General features: G+C 37.3%; 1 protein-coding gene and 1 non-coding gene across 2 annotated transcripts; one reads left to right on the top strand and one right to left on the bottom strand.

Moving 5' to 3' along the window:
- Positions 1 to 1,787: 1,787 nt before the first annotated feature.
- tpi1b (triosephosphate isomerase 1b) lies at positions 1,788 to 7,238 on the bottom strand. The gene is made up of 7 exons (XM_042489414.2): positions 7,021 to 7,238; positions 4,040 to 4,163; positions 3,781 to 3,865; positions 3,010 to 3,142; positions 2,772 to 2,857; positions 2,597 to 2,684; positions 1,788 to 2,518 (listed from the first exon to the last, which is right to left on the bottom strand). Exons 1-7 carry the CDS (start codon positions 7,127 to 7,129, stop codon positions 2,400 to 2,402), a joined length of 744 nt encoding a protein of 247 aa, XP_042345348.1. The 5' UTR covers positions 7,130 to 7,238; the 3' UTR covers positions 1,788 to 2,399.
- A 6,695-nt stretch (positions 7,239 to 13,933) lies between these two features.
- Positions 13,934 to 13,990, top strand: LOC121940453 (U7 small nuclear RNA). The gene has a single exon (XR_006105629.1). It is a non-coding gene; the product is annotated as a U7 small nuclear RNA (small nuclear RNA).
- Positions 13,991 to 14,692: the final 702 nt, after the last annotated feature.

The following is a 14,692-nucleotide window of genomic DNA, read 5'->3' as shown; positions in this document are numbered from 1 at the left end:
GTCATCGTTAATTTCCTTATTTACACCTGTGCTTCTCCTCCTGTGAGGAGTCAAAATATCCTCTGTGAAAAAGGCCTATTACTGAGGGCACTCTCCCAACTGTATTTAGTTTAATTTAAATTAATTTGTATATAATCATAAAGAAGAGGTTCAGAGTGCTTTACATAAAAAAAAACATAAAACAGCAAAAAACAAAAGAATAAATGCAAATAAACAAATATGTGTATGCATATGGAACATTTTAAAATGATTCTAATAAAAAGGGAGGACTTCAGTTCTGTTTTAAAGTAACAGTGTGGAAGCAGGTGTACTGAATGCCATCTCCCTGGACTTTGAATATGCTTTGGGCACATAAAGGAGATTTCCACTTTGTCAGCAGAGATTTTCCTTCCTATTTTTGTCCTGGTTAGAATTTGCGGGCTGAGCTCTGATACATTGTAATCCATGGATTGTTTTGTTTGTAATAAGAGAAGTGGGAATAAACAAACACAGAATGTGGAGACTAAATTACTCAGTGTGCTTTGAGCTTTATTTCACAGTCTAATAAACATTAGTTTCTGCATGTAAACTTGTAATTGGCAAAGCTACAGTTTCATCCCCTGATGCACGAGTCTTTCACTGTTGTGTGTCAGTTCCAGTTCTGCGCCGGGATAAAAATAGCAGTCAAATGCTTCTCTGCATGGCATTGTCTTAACAGGAGTTCACTTCTGTAATGAGATACTCTCTCCCTGCCATCCTGAGAATACCACTGGGATTGCCATCATCTGTATATGAACACAGCAGATTATGCAACCTACTGGCAAAGAAGGGGAGACTCGAGGCATGTGACTTATGTCAGACAAGCGTCCCAATTTTGTGGACTTGTGGCTCAAGACTTGACTTTGATATTTATGACTTGAGTCCTGACTCAGACTTGAGGCAGATGACTCTCAAGGACTTTTTTGATTACTGTTTTTTTTGAGATACTGCAAAGTTCAGTTTTGCTTTTGAAAAATGATTGAGGGATTTTTGGTGCAGAGAGCAAATCTGGTAAACACCAAATCAGCAGTCGAGACAGCTATAAGAGGGGGCTTGTCCTAAAAAAAATTGGATTCAAGAATTATACCATTGATGATGGTAATGAGACAGCCTGTAGCCCAACACTCATTGACAAGAGCACCACTAAATTCATCCGTCACTACAAAATTCACAAAGAAAAGTATGTGAATGTGTACTTTTAGACAAGTTATTAGCTTAAAAAGAATTTCATAAGACTCATGACTTGCATGACCTGAGCAATGATTTGACCTGTCTTGCTTGACTCATAGCAGGGACTCATCTGGACTTGCTGAATACAGTAACTTGAGACTTGCACATGTGACTTTCTCTCACCTATTAAATTTTTTTTTTTTTAAAAAAGAAAGGATTTCCTTGGAAAGTCTTGTGATAAACCTCAAGAAACTAGAATTAATACATCAGGGTTGTAAACCTCTGTGCACCAGGCAAGTTGCACTTAAACTGAATTCAAGTGGATGTTTATACCAAATTTGGTAAAAAAAAAAAAAAAAAAAAAAAATCCCTCAAGGTGGTAAAGACATCGTGTTCACAAGCAGAAGACAGAGAAGGTCACATTGAAATTGACCTTTGACCACCAAAATCTTATCAGATCATCCTTGAATTCTAGTTAACGTTTGTACCAAATTTTAAGAAATTCCCTAAAGGCGTTCTTGTGCACAAAAAAATGGGATGGCTCCAGCTATGGCTATTGCCACAGAAAATAAATAAAAATCAAGATTCAACACACTAAATCAGTCTCTAAACCGTTTATTATAATGTTTCCTTACAGCCTTCCCACCCTTCTACCCCTCGGCCATGACACAATATGATTAACATGTAATGGACGCGTCCCTCTCGGCATAACAGCCAATCAGAGCGCGGCTCATGCACGTCTACAGGGAGGTAAAAGCCACAGAACGTCATAATTACACAAAGAGACGTCGATATTAAAAAGACAAGTAAATCTGATTGACAAAGAGAGCTGTGACACTGTTTACACACAAAAAGTTGGTAAATTTTTCAAGTAAAGGCGTGGACACGGCCGTCCACTTCGAGGTGTAACTGTCAGTCTTTACAGCTTGAGCACTTGGTGTGGAAGTTAGTATGCACACAGACTATTCTCAGTGGACTTAACTCTTTTCAGTGCGGTACAGTGCATGTGTCAACCTGTCCCTTTTCTTCATGACGAAATATACCCAAAAAATATACCATGGAAAAGGAGGGAATGACATCATTACACAAATACTTTTGAATAAAAAGGGGAAGAGGACTAAGTGCTGAGAGTGAGGGATGATGGAGTTGGATCGTCTGAATGGAGCTGGCCTCTGATCTGGACGTGGTCACATTGCAGCTGCCCGCAGATTTTATGCCTTGGCGTTGATGATTTCAATAAACTCTGGCTTGAGGGAGGCTCCGCCGACGAGGAAACCATCAACGTCCTTCTGGGAGGCGAGCTCTTTGCAGGTGCCGCCGGTCACAGAGCCTGAGAGGAGGAACAGATTCATGAGATCGATGCTGTAAATAAAAATGAGAATATAATGACAACACCATCTGGACTGACCTCCGTAGATGATCCTCACTGAGTTGGCCACAGCCTCAGAAACGTTTGTCTTCAGCCACGCCCTCAGTTTGTCATGAACTTCCTGTGCCTGACATATCACACAGGAAACACACACTTTACGACGAGTCATTGTGAGAGAGTGCAGTTATCATTTTCAGTGGTTTCTTGTATTTACCTGCTGTGGGGAAGCAGTCTTGCCGGTGCCAATGGCCCACACAGGCTCGTAAGCGAGCACAACTTTGCTCCAGTCCTTTACATTGTCTGTGAAAAAGACGTGTGATAAGACTTCTATTTCACAAGATTTCTGATTTCTACCAAGCTTGCACAAACTTTCCCTGAAATGTGCATTGCAACATTTAGACTCTTTCTTGTGCGTATAAAACTATACGGCAGGATCATCGGGGGTCGTGTACCTGCGATGACCTTGGTCTGAGCGAAGACGACCTTCTCGGTGATGCCGCCCTCTCTCTCGTCCAGCTTCTCGCCAATGCAGGCGATGACACCGAGACCACTCTCCAGAGCGTGAGCTGTCTTCTGACCGATGAGCTAAAACAAAACACACAAGAATCTCAAGTTTAAAAAAGGAAGAATGATATTTTGTGCAAAGGGGTGTCACTCTTTCCACTCAGCATCATTACAGAGAACAATAGAGCTGGTAAAAAAAAAAAAGATTATTATAACTAAAATAGGTGTGAAAAAACATTTTAGTTCTCATGTAAAAATGAAAAACTAGTCTATAATAATAGATTATAATAATATGACAATATTATGTACTTACAAAATTAAATGAGATCAAATAAAAATACAGATAATATGTTAAATTATAACACTAATGCCTCAACAAGCATGAGGCGGCATTAGTGCATATGGTTAATGAGACTGGGATGTTTACATGACATGATGACTGAGAGTCAGTTGCCCTCACAAAGTGTTGCACAAAAGGCCTTCCAGTTCTCAACATTGTAAATTTTGCCCCTCACAATTACCGCCTATATTATTAAAAAAACACAAAACAACAACCCCCCCCCAAACTAATATTGAAAATAAAAATAAAACTACTCTGGAAACTAAACTGTATTTAAAACAAAAATTAAAAATGAAATAAAACAAAAAACTAATGGAAAAAAAACTATAATAACTCTGATGCAAAATGATAGAACAAGTTAAAAATCATCCAGAATTACCTCGTCACTCTCTCCGAAGACGTGGCGCCTCTCAGAGTGTCCCAGGATCACCCAGTTCACTCCACAGTCCTTGATCATCGCAGGGCTGAACACAGATAACATCCTTACAATCAACACAAATATTTTGTACACGTGATCTCACCTAATAATCTGCAACTGTGGAGCTACTTTTATTATTTCGGCCATCCTTATGATAAAGTCATCCATCCATCTTATAATCAAACTCTGGTTATTCTCCTCTGACGGACACTTGACGTACCTGATCTCCCCAGTGAAGGCACCCTTGGGAACTTTGTAGCAGTTCTGGGCAGCAACACCGAACTTGGCATCCAGCTTGGTCCTGGCAAAGTCCAGGTAGATGGAAGGAGCACCGCACACCACCTCTATTAATACAGAAGGAGAAAAAAATGCTCACAGTTAGGATTTTATGTAGTCCATGCATCAGGACTGAGAGTTAGAAAAAAAGTCTCATAATTTGGTTTTATGACTAATCTCCTTGATGTTAGTGATGCAGCAGTAGTTTGGGTTTAACTTTGGTATATTAATGATATTAAATGCACCTAAAAAAACATATGGGTGAGTCCAGGCCTTGCTTAAAAGACGCATCAGCAGGGCGCCAAAATGTGGACTTGAACACTGAGCGTTTAGTTTAGGGCAGCCTGTGTAACCACTGGACAGCCACTCTGAAATGCTGCTAAAAAAAGACAATATAATGCACTTCCTCCCACAGCATTTCAACACCCTGGGGATTAAAGAGACAAACTCAGATCAATAGTTTCAAACCAGACTGTATAAAAATAATGGACGTAGCACCACAATGTCATAATGGTTTGTGGACTCCCACTTTGAAGCTCAAGTTTGGCATTTTGGCCATCGCCATCTTGAATAACTGGAGTCAGACCATATTTGGACAAGAGGGTCGATCTGACAGAGAGCTCAAGGACAGTAACCACAGACTAATAATGCCTAACTTTAAGCCTCAATAAGAAGTTAAAAGGGTGAGTAACATAAAAAATCAAATCCTGTATGGGGAAATATGCAATAGGGACCAAAACAGTTTTTGTACCTGGCTGTTAACATGTTTCTTTGCTGTAAAGTTGGGCATTTTAAGGCCCTATACACATGTACATGGGTTGATCTTAAAACATTTTGTGAGAGCATTTTGGCCTTTCATCGACATGCAACTGCATTTTAGGTTACTGAAAACAGATATTTTGCAAAACTCTTTCCTGTGTGAAGATTATCAGAAACTTAGTTTTCAGTGTGGACGAGAAAAACACTTTTTTCCCCCCGGTTTGTAACATCAATGTGCGCTGTTAACGCCTTTGTGAAGCATCACAAATGAGGCACAATTTTGCGCCATGGCAGGCGTGACCAAAAAAGTTCTGACTCTAACCTTGCTAACAGGACTTTTTACATGTTGAGGAAAAGAGTCAAAAGGATGGAAACGCCCTGTTTACGAGACCTGCGTCTGTGTGACCTATGCCGAACACAACGGTCTTTAGGGATTGACTCGCTTCTGGAATCAGCCTCAAGTGGCCATTCAATGAACTGCAGCTGTTGTCAATTTGAAATTGGCTTCATTATTCAGCCCAGGGGGCTGTTTGTTTAAAAGTCCATATTCAAACTGCAAAAACAAGGCTTTAACCACCACCAAAACTAAAATTACAGAAGCTGAAAATGCCTTCTCTCTCAAAGTGATTAACTGTCAGGCAGTGGGCAACAATTTACATCCGCTTGTAACAATAAAATTAAGTTATTAGTGTTTTCAGACGCTGTTAAAGGCTTCCTCGCATCAGTAGCATTTGTTGCAGTGGCACTAAATTCACAACTCATGTACAAGATTTCCATTCAACCAAATACATTAATATACTTGTGTACTACTTTGACTACTCAAATGACAAATTGTGTAAGCAATGTAACATTTAAAAACTGATATGTATTGCCCTCATGTGCAAACACGATTCAACAGCAGTAAAGTCCGCATGGGTCAAGCAGAGTACAGTAAAGTCAAGACACTGACATTCAAAATGTAACTTCATCTTGGGGTTACAGCAGCTATATTAAACCTGTTATTACTGGTTTGGTAAAGGTCATTTGTGCACGGCCACAGTCAGGCCTGTCTGCATTAAAGGTCTGAGTTCATTCTCCTAAAGGTCGCCCACATGGCTGCATTCTGCAGAGGTCAGAGAAAAATCAAGAGTTCAGAGGGGTCAAATGAAAGAGCCAAAGCTTAAATATGCAACATGTGAAAAAAAATCATTCTGGGAAGAAAACGGCTGATTTTTTTTTTACTTTAAAGCTTTACAACATAGAGGCAAATGGAAAAAGTGTGCTTGTGTTCTTGTGCCTAAAGGGGTGGATTCTTTCATGGGCCAAGGTCCAAGGATAGGCAGCACAGACTGACAGTTTGCTCCTGTGCCTGGCATACAGTGCACAACACTACAGTTGCATAACTTTGCAGGAGGAGCTCAACTGGCTCGATGACAACAGAAACAGGCCCAGACACATTCAACCCTCTTGTGTTAATTTCCAGTGTCATGCACTGAATTACAAAAAAAATCCGCGTCCTTAAAAAAAACAGCTGCAGCAGCCAGTGAGCAGGAAGCAGACAGCAACAGGGCAAATGTCTGCTGCTGCTTTCAAGTCATGCTGGAAAATCTGTACAAGCCAAATTTAAAAAAAAAAAAAATTCATGTATTAGTGTTTTCTGCGGCCTTTGAGTTGTTTAATACTTTTGTTGCTCAACAAGTTAATTGCAAGAGGAAGTTCACAATAGCCTATTGTATTTTGCAGATGAAACAGGACCGACATTATTAACGAGCAGCCTCACATGAATGCACCATGCACTCGCAGCAGAGGCAGATCCGGCTGTTGGACTACGTGCCGCTGCAAACGCACACCCACCACCGACATTACTGACAACCCATCCGACATCTGTCCTCATGCATTTCTGTCTGAACTGTTCACTCAGTTTAAAAAATCCCATAAGAAATACAAAGCTAACACTAAATGTAACGCTTACTTTATAAGGGCATAAAATTAAGGGGGTGTACGTGATGCAAATGGTGTCATTGATTTATTGAATGGACGAGCCATTTTGACTGCTCGGTGGAGACATAACAAGAGGAAATAAACTGAGTGGCTATAAAAGCAAAAAAAAAGTGCTTATGACAAAAGGGTGGCTAATATTAAAAATATTCAAACTGAGATTTAACATTTGTCAAAAAATGCACATACCGACATTGGGGTCCACCTTGGCTGCGTTCATGGTCTTGATGAGCTCCCCCAGGCTCGCCTTGTCGCCGTTCATCTTCCAGTTTCCACCGACGAAGAATTTCCTGCTCATGATTGCGGCTTTTTTAGTTACAAACGGGTGTTTGCTGAGAAAAGAAACGGCAACGACAGCCTACCAAGGTCTAGCTTCTCTGGGGTAGGAGAGCGGACGTGTGAAAGCAGCTCAGGGTATTTATAATTATGGGAAAGTTGACCCCTCCTCTCCGGCGGCTCCATTGGTTTGCGGCGACACGCCCGTAAACGCAACTCCCGTTTTGAGGAAGGGGAAGAGCAAGATGTCATGCGGCGTTCAAGTGCTGTGCGTAAAAGTTTCATGTGTATGGATTCACCTGTTAGATGGTAGGCTGAGGCACAGGTTTGTAAATACTTTATAAGAGGTTCAGAATTATACAAGCTATATTTAGCCTTTAGAGCATCAATAAAGTACAGTGGAAAAAACTTAGCAGGTGAAAAAAAGTATGTATTTGTAATATTTTTATTCAAAAAGGGACAATGTGCATGAATCCACATATAAACAAATGCAAATGCAACCGAGATAGCTGGGAAGTTACATTTCATCAGTAGTCCCTAACTTATGTTTAAAGACGTCCTGAAAAATAAATTAATTAATTAATTAATTTGTGCAAATATATATATATGTGTGTGTGTGTGTATGTGCAAAAAAGTGCAATATGTTGTAAAATAGTTAAGACAAAATCATCAAGATAAATAGGCGCACAACATAATTTAACATTAAAAATATAAAACACAGTTTAACAATATGAGTGCATGAATCCAAAGTATGAGTATAGTCATTTTTAAATTAAGTAAAATTTGCTGACATTGTTATTTTTCACTGACCCATTTAGGCTACACAGGAACTACATCCCGGTCGTGCGACTTCAACTTCACAACTACAAACACTGTAAAACCACTTTAAAATGCAATCGAAAAATATTAGAAACAGATAAATCTTCAAGTTTGAGTGCACCTCTGTAAAGCTGTAAAGGCGGACAAGTGGGTTTAATGAGTTTCTGTGTCCAGTGTGATGATGTCTAAAGTCCCAGACAAACACTGTTGTCCCATTTAGCCACTTGTTAGCAACCGCCCTTTTTAAGACAAGTAAAACCTTAAAAGTTAAAAACTCGGGCTTAACGCATTCTATGTTGCAGAACAAAATGTCTAAATATATTTAGCTTGTGTTAACCACAGACCTTATTTAGGGCATTTGACTAAAAAACCATTCAAAAAACCCATAGACTTTAAGACAAGGGAACCGGAGGTGCTAAAAGGTTAACAGACTTCCGCATATTAGGACTCATAACTTCACCACTATACCACTGAAAATTGGTCTATGTTGGGGCCCTAAAATAAAAAGTTAAAAAACTAGGCTGTGTTTAGGCTTTCTGTTTTTATCCCAATTTAAATACAGCAATGATAATATGGTCTCATTCGGCAAATGTGGAAGTTTACTTAACGTTTTGATTGCTGCTTAAATACTTAAGTATACAACATAAAAATACACTGTTTCCAGATCTGTATAGTGTGTTTGTTTTTTTTACAGATATAAACTATAAACTGCCCAGTAACTCAGACTGACCCCGCCTACTGCGCATGTCAGTGAGAGAGGGATAGCTTCACGCGCTATAGACCGCCAGATTTAACCGTTTCGACCGTTAACTTTCGGACCGCTAACATTCTAAAGGACTCCTTCTCATTTGGTGAGTATTTCAGAAATCTTTCAACATTTTGTGTCATTTGGTGTCATTGTTGCAGTTGAAAAAGGCAGTATTATGTTTTCTTTTAAATGGAAAAGTGATGTATTTGAAGCTGTAATGTTATACTGTGTGTTAAATTGTTTTTGAAACTGATTTTAGTATCTTCAGTACCATTGACATGAGCGTGCTAAATGCGGTGCTGCGTCATGGTTAAGCTAACGTGGGTAGCTAGCTTACGAGCTAATGTAATTCTAAAGTAGCATTTGCAAACAAAGTTTAGCTTTTGATGAAATAAAAGGAGGGAAAAAATGAGGTTTCGGCGTTCACGTTCAGCGTGCCTGATGCGTGTTCCCGTCAGCTGGCGTTGAGAGTCTCTCCTCACTTGTTGGTTAAACTCACAAGCCATAACCTAAAAAGTTGTTTGTGATCTTAATATTTACCCTAACCCCGTTAATACACTTAAAGGAGATCCCATGCCCAACTGTAACATCAAACAGAGATGTATTTGTAATTTTTATGACCATATATTCACGAAGAAACATTTTTTAGAAGGTCCTCTACATGGTAAGCTAATGTTATCATGCTAACAAGCCAGAATCCCTCTCAACTTCCATACATTCAATTGTAATTTAAACATTTATTGTTAAGCTGAGGTTCACTTGAAATTGGAGATGAGTCAGGGGTTTTATGATTTAAGGTTTAAGATAAATAACATAAACATAAAACCATTTTAACATAAATGCTACCAAGCCTTTGTTTCCAAATGAAAACTGTGAGTGTCTAGTTAGCTTTTTAAGAGTTAGCTAAGGTTAGCTATTTCCTATTTTGTGATCAGGGAATAAGCCTTGTCATGAAGTTATTACAAATATTATGGTGAAGAAGCTTCTGCAAATTACATTTCTGGCTGACTACTTAAACAACATTAGCTAATGGAGGTTATTTTGGTGAGCAAGATGGCTAAGGAGTAAATTAATACTCATAATATCAACACATGAATCAAAAGTGTTACATAAAATAAAAAGCAACAATGGACACTAACAGAAGCAAACATACAAAAACGTATGTAGTTTTAAATAGACACATTTTGTATGTTATATGTATAAGTATAATATATGTATAATTAAAATATTATATAAGTACTCAGTTGTCTTATTTTGAGAGAAAAAAAATCAACCTTATTATCAACCATGAATTTATGATTATACATGCGCTGTGTTACAAATTTAGTCTTATATTGTCAGTAAATTTGGGTAAAACAGCCATTGCTTATCCTGTGTGAATGCATTCCAGGAAACACAGATGTTGGGGGGTAATTTCAACATAACATGAGGTCCTTTGGTAATAATAGTCCCGTGGGAATGGGCCTTATTTATGTGTTGTGATTTTGTTTGCTGTGCCATGACTATCCCTTTATATATACTTATTCTTTGCCTTTCTACCAGTCCACACTCCGTAACATGGTCCACGCTGGACTTCTGAACTCCAACCCAGCACCCTCTGGTTCCCACACCAGACTGAGCTGCCGCCGCCACACTAGATCTACAAATAGTAAGGGTGATTTTTATTTCCTCTAAGGCTGTGTTGTGGTTTTGGTGTGTCTGGGTGTGCTGACTGATCTGTTTGAATATTGATCGTGGCCACTGTGCCATGACTATCCATCTCTCATCTCTGTAACTATCTCTTATTTCTGGTTTTACCTTTCTATCTCTCTGTCTATCTCTATTCCTCATCCCTCTATATCTATATATGGCTGCCATGCCCTAACAATCTCTCTATATCTCCTCTATCATGCTGTGAGATGCAAGTGTCATTTGCATTTTGCCACCTTAGAATTATGAGTTTCTATCTGCTTTCTGAACAGTTTTGGGATATTGAGCTTCAAAGTTTTGCATTCCAAATAGCAACAATTATAAGAACCGCTTTTTTCTTTTCTAAATAAAAAGTCCCCAAACTTTTATTAAACACCCCAAATAATGTTAATAAGTTGTCATATAATAAGAATAATAACTTTGACAAAAATGTCACAACCTCATAATGCTGAGGTGGCGATTTATGTTGTGTTGTGTTGGGTTGGCTTGATTATCTGTCATGGTCGCCGTGCCATGACTATTTGTTGTTAATCTACTTGGCTCCATTAGTGAAGATCTATATGATACAATAATTGTCAAAATTGAATATTACACTTATTACACATTCACATGCACATACAGGACCTATAGACATGCATTAGCTGACACATACTCAGAGCTCCAAGCAGTTAGAGCTTCAGTGTCTTACTCAAGTTTCCTCCAGTTTCCCCGTCAAGTCCCTGCAGACTGAGCTATCGCCGCTCAGCAACGTCTACAAAAAGTAAGTGCCATTTTTATTTTTCATGTTTCTGTTGTGTTTTTGTTTGGTTTGGCTGTATTTTTTTTTTTAGCTTGAACCAATATTGATACAATAATATATTTTTAATTATCAATCCCTCAATGGGGAAATTCAGTAGGTACGCAGAAACGTCGGATATTAGAGTGACACCATACCACACAAACCGCCTCCCCCCGCCATAGATACACAAGCAATCTGTGGGAAACACTGGAGTCATGTCTGTCTGGTATCAGGATCATCTATATCTAATATCAGGATATGTCAAAGATGCTAGTTATATATTAAATGATCCAACACAAAGATCTCAAGCAGATTACATTGTAGGATATTTTATGTATATTTCATGGATGGGTAATAGACCCTTCTGATACACATTTGTACCTATCAGAATGACCTACTCCACATATAACTCTATTTATATAGGTGGTAGGCCATTCTGATAGACATTTGTACCTATCAGATTGACCTACTCTGCATTTAACTCTATTTATACAGGCGGTAGGCCAATCTGATAGACATTTATCAGAATAAGAATCAGAATCTAGTTTTATTGCCATGTGCATTTACATATACAAGGAATGGGACTTGGTGTTTTGGTGCAAAACAATTAACATAAAGGAAGAATAAAATAGTGAATTTAAATAGAATAGAACATAAGATAAATAATATAAAAGCAATTTAAATATATAAAATGACAAAATAGAATATAAAGGGCACAAAAAGTATGTACAAAAGGTGCAATGGAGGGATTGTACAGTTTTTCAGAAATAGAGTTGCAGTGCAAATATCTTTAGTTTAAATAATTAAGTTGACCTAAAGTGTGCAGTGTACCTGACAGAATGATCTAAGCTACAACATTCTTTTGAAATTGTACACTATAAACTCCTTCAAAATGCTATACTATTACTTATTTTGACATTTGATTCATTTCTTTTTACCATTTTTTCCATATGCCATAGTATGGCATATTGTGATATAATATAGTATGACTTTTCTCAACATTTTGAATGTTGACTTTTTGGACTGTTCTTTTAAAATTCGACAGTATATAACTCTTCAAAATGCTATACTATAACTTTTTTTTTGACATTTTGATCAATGAATTTGACTCAAACCCTGCTTGAGATACGCAACACAGGAATGTGTGTGATGAATGAGTGTGGGAGTCAAATTTTAAACTTTGCATTCATTTCACGTCGATTTCAACTTGCAAATTTCTAAATTTCAACTTGAGAATTTCCACTGTGGATCACCGAGGAAGAAACACAGAACATGCAAGTACCTAAAAGCCCTGAGGGTCCAGCTAGCTAAGTTAGCTAGCTGGACGGGTGAGTGTTTTTTTTTTTTAAAAGAAGAAAAAAACCCTCTTAAAATGTACAAAACAGCATTACAGCTTTCATTTAACCTTAAATGTCTTGAAGTTTTAAATAAACTTGCAGATCTAAGGTTAATTAATGTATGAGACATGTCACTCCAGAGTTTTTGTGATGAGTGATACAATTTCAAGCCTAGCAAGCCAGGTAGCATAACAGGTAAATAATTTTATTATAAAAAGTACAAAATAACATCACAGGTTACTACACCAAAGTCTACAATGTTAAAGGAAAGGTGGGGCTATAAATCCTTGGATTATCAGAATCAGAAATAATTCATTGATCTCTGGAAGGAAATTGGAATATGTCACATTTGCTGTTATACACAAGCATAGAAGAGTTTTAGAAAATAAGAAGTAGCTTATCTGCAAATACTAAAATATCTGCATTATGCCATGATATCTATATCAATATGGAGACCCATGGCATGGAGCGCCCAATAACAACAGTGTGTGTGATAGAGACGTGTGAACATATGACCTAAAACCTAAGTCTTAAGTGGCTTTTTGATCGGTGAGACCCCCAGCTTTAATTGGCTGACAAAGGATAAAGGGATGAGCCCTTTATCCTTTTGTTGAAAATGATAGAAACAACAGATTGTTTTTTCTACAGAGAAGTCTCTTGCAACTGTGTTTAAGAGTGATTAGTTTCCATTTTAAATGAGCATTCATGCTGTACTTTTTCATCATGTTGCACAAAAGAAATTGCATTACTATAACAATGTGGGTTTATATCACATTAATATGAACAATATTTCAAGGCGGAATTGTTGCTAACTCGCAACTTCAACTGCAATTATTTATGAATGAAAAGAATGGAAGTTGTGTTTTCAAATGGCAAAATATACTTATTAATTATAGACAGATGTGGGAAGATAATGGATGAAATACTGTTGCTCACTAATCACATCCACAGTACTATTCTTAAACACACAAGTATGATTTCGTTTGATATATCTGTGATAAAAATCTTTTAACTACCTAAAATTTATTTAAAATATTGTCATTGCAATAAGTTAAACTGCAAAATCAACACGTTTACATTTAGGATCGATTAGATAGCGGTGAAAGTGTGAACTCTGGCCGGAAGTATAAACTATGACGATTCACTGTGTGATTGACTGAAGACACTAGTCCCACCCCTTTTTACTTCCTAGTCTATAGTACTGAGCGCTCTGATTGGAGGATTTTGAGCACAGTTTTGCATACCCATCTTGCACTTCGACGAAAAATTACGTTTCCCGTATTCTTAAAGTTGATTTTTGATGACATGATAGTCATATTATACTGTGGATATATATTAATATTGTTGTTATATTGTTTTTTGTTTGTTTTTTATAATTGGCGGCGATAACTTGAAACCATAGCGATAGCGTATGTTTATAGTGTACTAGTATTGACATTTAACAGAATACGTGTTAGGAATTATTGCTCTTTAGATATTTCTCTAGGAGGTTTCTCTTAATGAGAAGCCCACTTTCTATGTTGAAAATAAAAGTGATACATTTAGTTATTAATCCTGTAAAATACGACACATAGGGAGTACTATTTTGTGTAGTATATGAATTAACAATGATGTCAAATTGGTAAAGTAAGTACTACCACTTTGTATTAATGTTTTGGTGTTTAGTTTTAGTTTAGTGGTTTTAGTTCCTTCAGCATACACACATACAGACAGTCACAGAGATAGATAAAGATATGTGTAAAGTTTTTTACTTTGATATAATTAAAGATAGGGTATTTGTGGTAAACCCTATTAGACATGGTATTGAAAGTATTTTTATGTCTTAAAACATGTCTGAAATTGATCTTTATTTAATGTTGTTTTACATTTCATCACAAGATGGCACACTTACACTGTTAATCCATGTCTGTGTCATATACAGTCAACAGTTCATATATATATAGATGTAAAATGTGTCTTATGTCTTATATTAATTGACTTACAGGTAGACTATCCATAGCAGCATACCCAGTTTGATTTAAGTGTAGCAAACCACTGAACTGTTGACACCAATGACTGTATATCACTGTATATAAACATATGTGGATTAATAGTGTAAGTGTGTCATCTTGTGACGAATATATATATATATATATATATATATATATATATATATATATATATGTATATATATATATATGTGTGTGTGTGTGTGTGTGTGTGTGTGTGTGTGTG

Source organism: Plectropomus leopardus, chromosome 11, assembly GCF_026936395.1.
Source record: "Plectropomus leopardus strain MGB_pleo_1.0 chromosome 11, ASM2693639v1, whole genome shotgun sequence".
NCBI classification, from domain to species: Eukaryota; Metazoa; Chordata; class Actinopteri; order Perciformes; family Serranidae; genus Plectropomus; species Plectropomus leopardus.
The sequence above is the reverse complement of the archived record's forward strand: the minus strand, read 5'-3'. Positions and strand labels throughout refer to the sequence as shown.